This window comes from Prinia subflava, chromosome 4 (genome assembly GCF_021018805.1).
Source record: "Prinia subflava isolate CZ2003 ecotype Zambia chromosome 4, Cam_Psub_1.2, whole genome shotgun sequence".
In the NCBI taxonomy this organism is placed as follows: domain Eukaryota; kingdom Metazoa; phylum Chordata; class Aves; order Passeriformes; family Cisticolidae; genus Prinia; species Prinia subflava.
The window spans coordinates 34,555,299-34,566,214 of NC_086250.1; the positions used below are offsets into that span (position 1 = coordinate 34,555,299).

At 42.2% G+C, this 10,916-nt stretch overlaps 2 protein-coding genes across 2 annotated transcripts in view; both read right to left on the bottom strand.

The window, feature by feature from the left end:
* The window catches only part of OTOGL (otogelin like), a 98,222-nt gene extending 96,865 nt beyond the window's left edge, over positions 1-1,357 (bottom strand). Inside the window, exons 1-2 of the mRNA XM_063394994.1 lie at positions 1,104-1,357; positions 110-149 (exon numbers count right to left, since the gene is read on the bottom strand). Of these exons, the coding sequence (XP_063251064.1) occupies positions 110-149; positions 1,104-1,182 (119 nt within the window). The 5' untranslated portion in view covers positions 1,183-1,357. The remainder of the gene's footprint in view (positions 1-109; positions 150-1,103) is intronic.
* A 5,068-nt stretch (positions 1,358-6,425) lies between these two features.
* RPS16 (ribosomal protein S16) lies at positions 6,426-10,176 on the bottom strand. Its single transcript, XM_063396414.1, has 6 exons — positions 10,077-10,176; positions 9,932-9,987; positions 9,132-9,233; positions 8,339-8,435; positions 6,757-6,804; positions 6,426-6,624 (listed from the first exon to the last, which is right to left on the bottom strand). Exons 2-6 carry the CDS (start codon positions 9,977-9,979, stop codon positions 6,479-6,481), a joined length of 441 nt encoding a protein of 146 aa, XP_063252484.1. The 5' UTR covers positions 9,980-9,987; positions 10,077-10,176; the 3' UTR covers positions 6,426-6,478.
* Positions 10,177-10,916: the final 740 nt, after the last annotated feature.

The following is a 10,916-nucleotide window of genomic DNA, read 5'->3' on the forward strand; positions in this document are numbered from 1 at the left end:
TTTACACATTGAATTCAAAGCTATATTTTACTTTCTAACTTGCACTGCATTGCACTTGCTTGTTCTTGTTCTGTTTGTAGGACTTGACAAATAAGGAATAAAAACTTACCTCAACGTTCTTCTCAAAAGAGAAAGCTTGCAATAAGATCCTGTAGATTAAAAAATCATGAAGTCAAACATTTTTTTCTATATCATCACTCTGCCCTTGGCAATCAATGTCGACTTCATAAAACATTATTGAATTTCAGGGTTTAACAATCCTGAGTTTTCCAGGGCACCTTCGTACAAACTAAGTATCCAAGGAATGTAGCACTACATGCACTCCTTTCTAAGAATTGATTCTCTCACAGTCTTCACCTGCAGGTTTTCTTAGTTGTAGTTTAGGCACATGCTACCATGAAGAAGTGAAAAGACTTCATAGTTCTTGAAAGCTTCAGAACAAAAAAATAGAACAAATAAACAGGCAAAATAGAACAGGTATTCAGAGCTTTTTAGAATCAAACCTCCAGGGTTAGAATACTTTTCTGACTTGTTGCTTGTAAAACTCAATTGTAAACAATTTTAAATGAGTCCATGCTTAAAACAAGCCAGTAAATAAACAAAATCAAACAAATCTACAAAAGAACTTTATCTATTACATTAAAAATCTTTATAATTGGAGCAAGGAAACTATAAGATCCAGTTGCATTACATAGAAAATCATTTATATAACTAGAAGAGCAATTATTTACCCTAGCACTCTGAAAATGTTTAAACAAACTGCAGGTGCAGTCTGTTCAAACAAAATCTTACCTCATTGAAAAATCATGAAATGCTACTCATCTGACAATAATAGCAAGAAAGGCAAGAAAGTTAGATTTTTGTTCATTAATAATTGTTTTCTAACAAATTCAGACATAAAACACTACTCTTAAAAATTATATTTTAATTTCTACAATTGTGAGAGAGAATGATGATATATACTTGCTTAAATTCCATTTACAAATTCCAGCAAGGTCAAAAAATACAATGATTGTAAAAGAACTAGCTGTAATATAAAAATATTTAGAAAAAATGTTTGTAAATATTAGAATTATTACCAAAAAATGGAATAAAATTCTTACCTTGCAAAGTGGACAGCAGTGAATGAAGCACGAATATACTCCATGGTGTCATTAGACTGAGCTTTCCTACAATGTTCATTTCAGTGTAAGTTAGAAAAAGGGAATTTATCCAAATTAATGGCTTTGATTATATGGCATCTTACAACTAGGTATTTCTACAGCGTGTTTAAATCCTTTAGAGGTTAGATAATTAGACTCATTACTTAAAATAACGCAATGCAAAAGAGGAAAAGAGCAGGGGACATCAAGCTTGGTAGCTCCATACAGCCTCAGGAGCTTTGCGAGTGTTGCGTACAACCTCCTGGCTCATGTCTCTCATTAGCAATGCATGGTAGCTCCTCAGCACAGGCTGTATTAGTTACACTTGCACCAGACCTGCGAGTATTACTCCCCTGTTGAACTGAATTGGCCCTTTATAACACAGCAGACAATGACAGAAATGTTGCCATGTCATGGTGGTTTGAGAGATCCTTCTGTCGTCACACACCTTTGTGTGCATTGAGGCTTGAGCTGAGGGCTATTCTCTGCTCCTTAGTACAGCAAAATATTTTTGCAAGACCGTGAAATAATACCACTGTATAAATTATAACTACATGGTTTTACATATTAACATATTAATGCCTTTTCTCCGTCCTGAAAGGAGAGAGATGAACTTCTATTAAATAATACATCCAGCTTTTAAAGAATATTCTGGATACCTTTCTGGGTCTAATTTGCTTATAGCACAAAAGAAAGCTTCTCAGAGGATAATTGTATTTTGGTTTTAATAAACCATGCTATGAAAACTTAATGCTATGAAGAAAAAGGAGAAAGAAGGGAACAGGTCCAACAAAAAAGTCAACAAATAAAAGGGGTTTATTTGTAATTTTCTTTAAAATATAAAAACATAATTTTACCAAAATTAAAAATTATCATGTTTTAAAATAAGTCTCTTACCTGCTTTACCATAATGTAAACAGAATCATTAAAAAGCACAGCTTTAAAGACACCTATAATGCTACTCAAAATTGGTGCTGCTCATATTATTTTACAAAGCCTATCTTTTGCCTACCCTCCATTCTTCTTAGGAGGTGCTTTGTGAGACCCTCTGAGCATGCTACAGGTGTGAATGGACCCAAATAAAATTTAGAAGTTTATGGCCTCTCTTGGGTAGAAAGTTCTCCCACCCCTTTTTCTAGCCCTTTCTCTTTCCTGCTCCCCAGATGGACAAGAGAAAGCAAATGAAAACTCAGCCTCTCCAAGCATGGACAAGGACAAAACCCTGTGTCCATGCAGCAGCCAACAGCACTGGTGAAGGTTTGGGATCACTGGTGGCACAAGGGAACTTACGGCAAACTGATGCGTAACGCTACACTCTGTGTGGAGTATTTAAGAACCATTTTTATTACTGTTGGATCTGAGAATCTAACATTCCTGTAGTTGCATTTCAAGAGTTTTTTGCTTTGCTTTTACTTCTGACTAGCTATGGGCTGTTTCCATGGATTAGCTGTTTGTCTGCAGCTGGACTGCATCTCTCAGCTCAGTTGCACCTGCAGTATGTGATCCAAAACTCTTCCACACCACAAATGGAAGCAAAAGAAGTGAATTCCTAGGCCACCAGGACACACTGATAGTCACTCACAGACTCTTAACTCTTATGTGAGAACTTACAGAAAACAGACTTTTACCATCTCATAAACCTACTCTCAAGATGAGATGAAACCATGCGTTACATCTTCCAAGTTCCATCACCTCTCTCTCTGTTATCTTACTGTCAAGCTAAGTCTGGTTTAGAAAACTGTTGAAAACTCAAACTCCTTTGAGAAATCTGATCTGGGATTTCTCCCTTTTTCAAGACTGTATTTCTCATCATACTTCATATGCAGTTTCACAACCAAATAAATGTAACATTAAGAGAAATGAACTCTTTTGGTTTAACAGGAAAAAAAAAAAGCTATCCAGAAATAGCTTTTGTGTGAGTTTTGTTTGGTTTGGGGTTTTTTTTAAATAATTTTTCTATAGCAAAATTGGTAAATTTATTATTTCACAGTTGTTAAACTTCTAATATTTAAAAATAGGCCAAGTCTTATTAGCTGCAAAGGAATTTTGTAAGAGTTAAAGCAATAGGCTTCATGACGTTTAGACATCTCAGCCCAAGGCAAGGTAGGAAACAGCAAAGTCCCAAGCACATTAAGGATGTCAGCTAAGGAAAAAGTATTATTCAGCCAAGCACAGTTCCTCTGAACTGTAACTCAGAAAACCATATTAAGAAAGAGATAAAAAAATCAAAGCAAATTATATCAAGACAAAAACACATATTATCTACACAAGTATTAGAATAGTCCCAACTGGCACTTCTGAAAAACTTGAACAGAAAAAAATGCACTAGAAAATAATTGCTTTTATAAGAAAACAAGCACAAGACAGAACACACTTATTCACACTTTAAAAATGCCAGTGTTACATCTTTAAGTTACAATTTTTTCTTCAAAAATAAAATTTAAACATTTCAGTGCTAATATATTTGTACATTGAAGTCAAAATAAATTTTCTCCAATTTTTCCAACATAATGTTTGAGAGGACAAACTTACACACAGGTCACAATGTTCGTCAGGATTATAAACAATGGCTAAGGAAATAACTGCCTTCTGTGCCATGGGCACAAGCTTACCCTGGTTTGAAAGTGGGTCCAATGTCACTGTTAACAAAACGTGGCATTTTCAATGAAGAATTCAAGTGAGGCCACATTTTGCTGTGCACAGATGGTCTTCCTGAGGATTAGCATTGGTGAAACTAATGAAAGAGCTGGACGATAAGACATTAGGGGCATTTCCTCTTTTCTGAGAACCATCTTGCCAGCTGCTCAAGAACCTTCCTAGTGGTCTGAAGATCAAACTCTTACTGTTTCTCTGGCCAGAGTGGATGCTCAACGGTAAGTGCTCTATTACCATCCTTGCAGAATCAGGACATGAGGAAAGGAGACATTTTTACAAACGCCTTTGAACTTTACAGTCATTACAGTTTCCCAATGAAGTTAAGCCCTCTAGTGGGTGATCAGCAAGCAACCTCTCAGGATAAAAATTTTCAGCCATTCAGGCAGACAGCAGCCCAATTCTAAAAATATTTCTCATTTAGAAGGCAAGCAAATGGCAATGACATCACTCTGCAGGATTAATGGGGCATTTTTATAGGATCAGAGTTCAGTTCAAAAAGCATTTTTATTATGTTAGGAGTCTTCTGGGTGAAAAAATTACATGCAGATATCATCTCTGAATTAGTAGCAATGCAGGTTTTATTTTCAGCCTTTCCACAAAAGAACAGCAAAACAATAATCCCCAACTGTCACAAGCTGTTCTGTGAGCAGAAAAACAGATCCATCAGGCTTCCTCAGAACTGTGAAATCCACCCCTAAGGTTACCGGCATCAGGTATTCCATCTCCCCCGCCTCATTGTTTCACACCACCACAAGTTTGCATCGTCTCTTTTCCTCTCCATCCCACAGATCTAACAGCCAGACAAGAACCAGTTTTGGACAAGCCACAGCATGGGATACAGTATGTGCCAACTGGCAGGCCAGGAAGCATTTCCTAAGCAGTGAGTGAGCCATTGCTTTTCAGTCACGCAGCCAAACAACTAGAGACTTTATTTTCCCCCAGCTGAAGTTAATTAACATCAAGACACGCATTTTCACAAAACTCATAGGAATTCAAGCAATCAAACTCAAAAGTTAGCTCTGCATAGCATCTTTTCCTTGGAAAACCAAGCCAGGAGGCTGAGGATGGCAGTTTTCAGCAGCCCAAGAGCTCAGTGCAGGAAAAGGGGGACTGAGGAAAGCAGACCATGCATTTTGCCAAAGACAGGCGTCTGGGATGGAGTATCCCATTTGCTTCATGAAAACCAAATAATCCTGGTATGTAAATTGGTGATAGAACATGCAACAGTCCCCTTCGCTTCAACAGGAGCATGAGAGGTTTGAACACGAGCATTGCACTTCTATTCAGATCTTGGAATGCAGTTATTTCGTGGCAGAAACCAACAGCTAAAATGGGGAGATGAATGCAGAATTCTTTTTTTAGAAGGAAATCTATTTGATACACATTCAACTCTTGAGTAACTGTGAGTATACCTTTAATACTCTTCTACTGAAGAAGCAAAGACTTCATGACAAATGCTAAACATTAATAAAAAGCTGTCAGCACCTGTTTCATTAAACTAGAGCGAAAGGGTGGATTTTACTATTCTTTCCAATTCCCAAACACACAACGGAAGCCTGTTTAACTTTGTGTTGAGTGAATACACTAAAAAAACCTCCTATTAAGTCAATGAGCACAACACACTAAGAGAAAGCCCAACAAAAATCTCAAGCACCCAGGTGCCCCTACCTATTCCAGTACTGCCATGCAAGCACGCAGACATTAAAATGCCAGGTCTGGAGAGCAATACTGCAGTAGCTGGGCTCTCAGCATCTGTCTCGTGTTTCTACCAGTTCCACTCCAAACTGGTTTACAAACACAGGAAACAGCTCAGGGCTATAATCACACCGGTTGGTCAGCTTGTATCCACAGCCTCACTCCATGACTTCTCTTCTTCCAAAGGACAGCATGAGTCTTTGTGAGACTCTCGTTGGCCCATCCCATTTACTCAGAATTTACTTTTTGTCCCTGGGTAAATGGATAAAAACTGAATCTTCTCCTACATTTAATATGCACATCTTGTAGCAAATTTTTTGAAAATTACTTTTCAACTCACTTCTTTCACACTTTCTTCCTCCAAGGCTTTCAAATTGCCTCGCCTAGCTCATAAAATAAGCAGTTACTCCTCTGGGCTTGCACTGTGTGAACACGCGGTTGAAAGATTAATCACTCACACCTAATCTTAAAACACAAAATCCTTGAATTTATTTTTACAAAATAGTGTATTTTAAGTGTTTTAAGTTTCCTACATTTAGATGTACTAGTCCAAGACTGTGTCCCTGCACTATCTGGTAATGCAAGAGTTCAACACACCCCCCCATTCCCTGCCCCCTTAATTACTTTGGTTTTGATGACATTAACTACCAGGAAGGTAAAGACTGGTATCGTCCATGAACCACTGTGTTGCTGCATGTGCCTGCAAAATCCAGGATGTGAGCCCTCTTTGTGTTTGGATAGCCACACATTCCTCAACAGAAGCTTTTCTTTACTCCTAAAATCTTACCTATCCAGAACTACTATGAAAGGATAAAAAAAGAGCTGCCATCAACCCTCTGGTTCTACTGTAATACAAATCCCTTTGTGTATCAATCTCAACACACTGTGAAAAAAATCTATTTGCCCACCAAGAAAAGGCAATTTAGAAACATGAAAATTATCAAATTCTTTCTGTTTATTGACTGCCATGAGACTAGAGCCCAATTTTAACGGTAAGACTTCTGGTAGCGCGCACGAGCACCAGGTCCTCCAAACTTCTTGGATTCACAACGGCGAGGATCTGCAACAAGCAGAGTCCTATCATACTGGATTAGAATATCCTTGATCTCTTTCTTGGAAGCTTCATCAACATCTGTTTGAAAACAAAAACCTTTAGTTTAAGCAGTTTCACACGGAACAAATCCATATTAATGCTTTTTGCAATAAAACAACCAAAAGCCATACATTTCTACTTAAAGCTAATAAAACAATCAAAGTTACTCACATTTTTGATAGTAAGCCACCAAAGCTTTGGAAATAGCTTGACGGATAGCTGTTTAAAAAAGAGAAAGCATCAGTAAGGATTGCAAATCTGTTTAAAATTTAAACACAAAATGCCAGTTATCTGAGAAATGTGCTATTTTGTTCACTGCCAAATTGTCCTTTCCCTCCTTAATATCCCCTTCCCACATACTCCACATGACCTTTACTTTGGCAAATCTTAAGAACACAGCTGCCAGCCTGCCAAGAAATTGCACAAGGGCTGTCTGATCACTTTCTCTCCCAAATATTAATGTAGGTTCATCTTCTATCTACAGTCAACTTTCTAACTCTTTAGTAACACAGTTCTCTGAAATGTCTACGCTTTCAACAAAGAAAACTGTGTGTTGAAAGACGAAGGAGGCAAAAGGGACAACAGGATGGTCTGAGTGCTAGAACATAGCAATACAAAAAAACTAGCTCAGTAACAGTAATCAGAACATAAACCAGAGAATGGAGTAACTGTCAGGATGTTGTTAAACTTTATCTGTCAAAATATTAACATCAGGATTTTGATGAAAATATGAATGTTCTCAAAAACAAACGGTAGTAAGTTTGGGCCTAAAATTTGCCTCTGCTTTTTATGCAGCCTCAGCTCCACTTCACTAACTACATTCAAATTAAGAGCAGCATAAATCTATCTATTGTAAAGATGAACTCTTATCAACAGCTAATGCAAATACAGCCCCAGTCTTCACTGCAAAGGGAAAACTGCCTAGCTTTGCTCATACCGGAAAGATGCTTCTGATCAACACGGAAATACACAATTAAGGATACAATTTCTAATGCCAAACCCCTCCTAAAATCCTTGTGCTTAGCTGCATTTGAACTATCCTGTCACTGCACAATGTAAAGGTAGTTCCCATGCATTTCATCAGAACTTCATTTTGCTTCACTCAGCTTATTCTGTTACAGCTTTGCACACAAAATGTAATCAACATGCCCTTACGAAAAACTGCATTTGCACAGTGGGAACAGAACAGTTTGGCAAGTCACTATTCCAAACTTAAGCCTCTTAAATACATGGCTGTATTGGGTCTGGCTGAGGTGATTCTCCCGTGACAGCCCTTATCTGGTTTGTGTTCTGGCTACAGCTGAGCAGTGCTTGGACAGCATCAAGGCTGTGCCTACAACGTATCTCCATCAGCATTAGGCTGGGAGTGGGCAAGATCTTGGAGGAAACACAGCCAGAACAGCTGATATCCAAACTGACCAGAGGGGATATTCCATCCCAGAGGATGTCTGCTCAGCAGTAAAAGCAAAGGAAGAGCAACTGCTATAGGCATTGAGACCCCACTTCACAGGAAGTGGCTGAACATTGCCTGCTGATGGAAACCTTTAGTTTTCCTTTGCATCAGTACATAGCCTTTGTTTTATTTATCTTCCTTCATCTTGACCCACCAACGTTTTTCCATCTTCTCTCTTCCCCATCAAGATTAGAAGAATGACAGAGCAGCTTGGTGGGCACCAGGCATCCAGCCAGTGCCACCTCACCACAGTGGCGTTACCCATTCTAGCCCACACCAGAAATCCCACCAAACCCTCACCATAGATTTGTGCTACGTGGCCACCACCCTTCACACGGACTCTGATGTCAACACCAGCAAACCGTTCCTTCCCCAGCAGGAGGACAGGCTCAAGCAGCTGGGAAAGGAAACACAAAGAAAATTCATTTGTAATGAGGATCAGAGCTTGGAGCAGCTTTATCAAATGTGATGTTACTGAATCTTCTGGAAAACGGAGCCTCGATTTTAAAAGCACACACTCAGATCAAGTACATCTCCTACAGAGCCCTTCAACACCTGCTGGTGCTGTCATAAGACACATTTACTGAAGTCTTTGGGTTATTTAAGTTTCAAATATCTTAACAGCAAAGCACAAGCACATGGGAATTAAGAACAAGACAACAGTTTAACTAGAATGCCATAACTACATACAAAAATAAGTTCATTAAAACTGAAGACCCAAAGTAATTTATATGTAGTTTTCTTCACTATCCATTGTACTTTATAGTTAACTGGACTGTTTCAGATTTGGTCAGCATTGTTCAGCAGCTATTGTACATAGTTCTAAGCAGCCTTTTTAAAATGAGGGCTTTAAGTTACCCATTTCAGTTTAGAAAGTGGATAGGAAGTGTAGAAAACACTTCACATTAACCGAAACCTGTTAAACAAACCCCCCCTTACAGAAGCGCAATTCACTGAATTTTTAAAACAGCATCTGTATTTTAGGTTAACAACCAAAAACTTGGTACTTTCAGTAGGACAAGCCACTTGTCTCCAGTGTGAAGCAATGACATGTATAGAGGGTAAGCAGGGCAGAGGCTGGGTGGATGCTCACTTTATACTGCAGAGTTCTGGGCTCAATCATTTCCAGAGGTCTTCCATTGACTTTAATGAGGCCATTTCCTCTCTTGCAGTGGGCAACAGCGGTTGCAGTTTTCTAAAAATCCAAATGTGAATTAACACAGCGTTTAATTTTTACACAAGCAGCAGGTACTTCAATTTCATTTTAACAATCGAGCAGTCTCAAGTCTTACAGCCCAGACTAACACTATGCACTAAACGAAACAGTATATCTCCCTGCACCTCCAGGTATAACCAAGAGTATTAAAACAGAATCTTAATAAAAGTTTCAGTACTTGATTTATAGTTACAAGATTTAGTCGCGTACGAAGGAAAGACCCCTCCGTTCTACACCTTAGGTTTGTGGTTCATTTTCTCACAAGAGATTGGTGAATTATTCGAGACGCTGCACTCCGTCCAACAGGGCGAACTTTACCTTCCCCCCACCACCTCACAACGTGGCCCTCGGACACCGGCAATGGTGAGCCAGGCCGCCGCGGACTGGGGCGACAGCGGCGGCCACTCCCGAAGACTCCGGTGAGAGAACGCCCAGACCCACTCCCGAGGGGTGCAGACCCTTCCCGAGGCTCCGCAGCGCTCCAGGGACACGGCACGCTCCGGGGCACGTGGGCTGCCCGGCGGGACTCGCCCCGCCGGCCCTCCCGCGGCCAAGCCCCGCCGCACGGCCCCGCCGAGGAGCTGCGGCCGAGACACCCCGAGCGCGAAGGGCCCAAAGGCGCGGCCCAGCCCGGGAGCGAGGAGCAGATGGTGCAGGCCGCCAACCCCGCACCTCACCTTACGTCCGAAGACCTGGACGCTCTGCAGGGGGCCCTTGGCCGGCATGGCTGGTTCTGCAAGAGAGAGAGAGTGGCGTGAGCGCGGGCAGGGGCGCGGGCGGGCGGGGGCGCGGGCGGCGCGGCCGGAGCGCCCCGGCTCTCACCTGTCCTCGGCGGCGGCTCCGCGGAAAGGCCGCACGGGGCTTCCCGGCCTCGGATCAGGGGCGCCGCGCCGCAAAGCGCAACGCCATCACTTCCGGCAGCGCGACAGGGAGCACGGCCGCCTCCGGCCCGCCTGGCGCGCTTTGCGGCAGCGCGGGGCCCCGCTCCTCGGCCCCGCCTCGGGCAGAGCCCGGCCCGAGCTCGGCCGCGGCTGCGGGCAGGGATCGGCAGCGATGGGAGCGGTGGGAGCCTGTGCAGCCTGCCAGGGGCTGCCCCCACTGCTGCGGGCAGGGATCGGCAGCGATGGGAGCGGTGGGAGCCTGTGCAGCCTGCCAGGGGCTGCTCCCACTGCTGCGGGCAGGGATCGGCAGCGATGAGAGCCTGTGCAGCCTGCCAGGGGCTGCCCCCACTGCTGCGGGCAGGGATCGGCAATGATGGGAGCGATGGGAGCCTGTGCAGCCTGCCAGGGGCTGCCCCCACTGCTGCGGGCAGGGATCGGCAATGATGGGAGCGGTGGGAGCCTGTGCAGCCTGCCAGGGGCTGCTCCCACTGCTGCCTCCACCGTGCACTTGGTGGGGTCGCAGTCACAAAGCAGAACCTAGGCAGGCTTCTGCTGTAAAGACAACAGAAAGGCCCGAAAAGCCTTATAGTCGCTCTTTGAACCTCCTTGAAATGCAACAGTACAAACTCGGTAGCTTTTATAATTTTGAACTCTGATAAACTGGAGAAGATGAAGAATTAAACCCTGTATTCGCTCCTAGTACTTTCTAGCACTGTACACTGACACATATCCAGGCAATTTAAGTGGATACACTTAATTTAAGTGGATACACTGAAATACT

Coding starts and splice junctions, on each gene's coding strand:
- RPS16 (XM_063396414.1), bottom strand. CDS start 9,979: ATGCCGGCCAAGGGCCCCCTGCAGAGCGTCCAGGTCTTCGGACGTAAG. Junction 9,234..9,931: donor TCCAGGTCTTCGGACGTAAG/GTGAGGTGCGGG, acceptor TTGGATTTTTAG/AAAACTGCAACCGCTGTTGC. Junction 8,436..9,131: donor CCAGAACTCTGCAGTATAAA/GTGAGCATCCAC, acceptor TTCCTTTCCCAG/CTGCTTGAGCCTGTCCTCCT.